General features: G+C 38.9%; 1 protein-coding gene across 1 annotated transcript in view; it reads left to right on the forward strand.

Annotated features, from left to right (window-relative positions):
* Positions 1-582: 582 nt before the first annotated feature.
* The window catches only part of LOC110441189, a gene marked incomplete at its 5' end in the record, with an annotated part of 32,254 nt that continues 30,268 nt past the window's right edge, over positions 583-2,568 (forward strand). The window contains 3 exons of the mRNA XM_021484294.1: positions 583-738; positions 978-1,219; positions 1,878-1,985. Coding sequence (XP_021339969.1) covers positions 583-738; positions 978-1,219; positions 1,878-1,985 — 506 coding nt within the window. The remainder of the gene's footprint in view (positions 739-977; positions 1,220-1,877; positions 1,986-2,568) is intronic.

The following is a 2,568-nucleotide window of genomic DNA, read 5'->3' on the forward strand; positions in this document are numbered from 1 at the left end:
AAACCAGTGGCTCCGTCACACAAGCTTTCTACTGTTTCTACATTTGCCTTTTGAAAATGTCTGCATTCCTAGGATCCAGTTCTCTATGTTCTGTGGTCCGAGATTCTCTGTCACCTTAGGAACTGAATTTTCTGTTTTTGATCAGGCGTATTCATTGCTATTTGTGTCCGAAATACATACCGTGGTATAATTAAACAATTAGTATTTTACCTAATCTGTATAATAGCTTGTGTCTTTGGATGATATTGATCACATGACTTTGTAATAAACCATCATGTCGACCTCGCACGCTCGAGTTTCTCTGATTATATTTCGTTTACTCGGAGTCTCTAATGACAAATACGCAAGATCCACGACAACAGAGTTCCGAATGACTGAAGCAGACAACAATAGCGCGCTTACTTGATCATCTTTGCTATTGGATAATTGTTTTATTTTGGCATAATTAATAACATTAATTAATACATAACATATTTAATGTCCTTGTGGTAAGGATCGATACCATATCGTCCTCGTGTTTCCCTACCACAAAGGAATATGTGTATAATATGCCTTTCGTGAAGTTATATTTCTTCTCCCCAGGTTCTTGGTAATATAGGTGCGCCGGTCCAGTACGTGTATGACAGTAAGTACGCGGGGATGGATGGACAACCCGAGGACCGGAGGCTAGTCAAGGCCTTGTTACAATGTGCTCACAATATCGACCTTCCTCACAAGGTCGCAAAGTCAGCCATATTGGTGAGTTTCTTTAATTGGTGATATAAGTATTTCGAACGGTGAAATTATGACATTAAAGACAATATTAAGTATACGACTACGATTGTTCGTCTAAAGGCCTGGAACATGTAATATGAAATCTGGTATACGTTAAACCAAGTGCGAGGGAAACTGTTTCTTGTCAAATACCGATGAATCATCATTCACTTCCAGTGAACTATTGTTATATTAATTATATGTTATTCTTATCTTTTACCTAGGCATTGCATAAAATGGCCCTCACACTTGAGATGAAGGACGCTCTTGTTGGTATTTTCGCCGATGTGAATCGTCCGCCCTCACTACGCTCAGCAATATTTGCACGGCTTGTTATGCAGCCCGATCGTGACTTAGCCGCGGAACTCAACGAACTCATACACGCTGAGAAGATGAAATCCATGAAGCACTATATGGTGACTTACATAAAGAGTCTACAACAGAACGACCAGCCGGACCTTAAACCGTGGGTCCCATAACCTAGTGTCTAATGCCAATTGAAGACTAATAAGAATTGACAGGCATTCACCCACCCTAATATTAAATGTACAATAAATCAGCCCTAAGAATTGTTCTTTTTCAACCGAATAGAATGCACATACATACGTTCATTTTTAAGGCGAAGTGATGCATGCATATTTACACATTACTAATGTTGCTAATTAATATTGGTTAATACATTAATTTCAATTAAAAAACTACTCTAGAAAGGTAAGATTTCAACGAATTTTGAGTAATACACATACAAAGTGTAAGTGTTATGGAAAGATTGATGTGCAAGTTTACGCATACTAAATGAGGCTATCGGTGTTTGATAGGTTAATTGGTTTCCATTCATTAACTGTCCTTAGAATGGTTGACTTGTAACTATTTTTTTTGTATATTGATCCCTGTTTAAGAATGCGCATCACACAATAAGGCCTGCACTTAATCTCAACAATGGTCCAAAGCTACGACATTGCCAGTAAGCGGCGGCTATACATTCTACAAATCTGCTTGTCAATGTTTCGTGAGTTCTTTTTGTTCTGGTCGTACACCGTTCCTGTTGTTGACTTGCTGACTAAAGATTTCGTTTTCTTGCGTTGACGCTTTGATACTCATTTGTCTTCTATTATAATCTTCAGCTTACGAAGTATCTGGGAGGAGCTGATAAACACAGACTCCAGGAAATTCCCTTACGTTAGTCACAGATTCGGAACGCACAAATACGTCGAGATGTCTCGTTATATCAAGTAAGTTCAGCAGATGTATTCCTACTTTTTGCAAATCTTTTTCGACCGATGTCGGGTTATGTAGTATTCGCTTCGTCTATCCGTTCGTACGTCCATACGTGCGTTCGTACTGACTGTGGTTTCCAGGTCATATCTCAGCCACTGTTACACGACTTTGTAGATTTGCGGGGAGCCCACAATCCAAGTTGAACATACATATCTTTAAATTAAATCGTCTGATTAATAAAATGACAAAAAGAAAGGTATAACACAGTCAAAAATGGTCAGCGTACATTGGCATCTTGTTTGCAATCTCCCTGAATGGGACGTCACAACATTTTTCTTCCAAGTTCTGTCCTTCTCGCGGACCGCAAACATGCATAGATAGATATGTCATTATCATATATCTAGAAACTGCATTGCTGATCTGTGTCGTCATTGTGGGCCTATGTACCTAGTTTTAATCGTTCTATTTTCTACGTTCCCGCTCCAGATATATTACTATGGTTTTCAGACAGACATTCTTTTCTCTAGGTTCCCGCTCCAGATAGATTACTATGGCTTTAAGATAGACATTCTTTTCTCTAGGTTCCCGCTCCAGATA

This window comes from Mizuhopecten yessoensis, unplaced genomic scaffold (assembly GCF_002113885.1).
Source record: "Mizuhopecten yessoensis strain PY_sf001 unplaced genomic scaffold, ASM211388v2 scaffold715685, whole genome shotgun sequence".
Classification (NCBI taxonomy): Eukaryota; Metazoa; Mollusca; class Bivalvia; order Pectinida; family Pectinidae; genus Mizuhopecten; species Mizuhopecten yessoensis.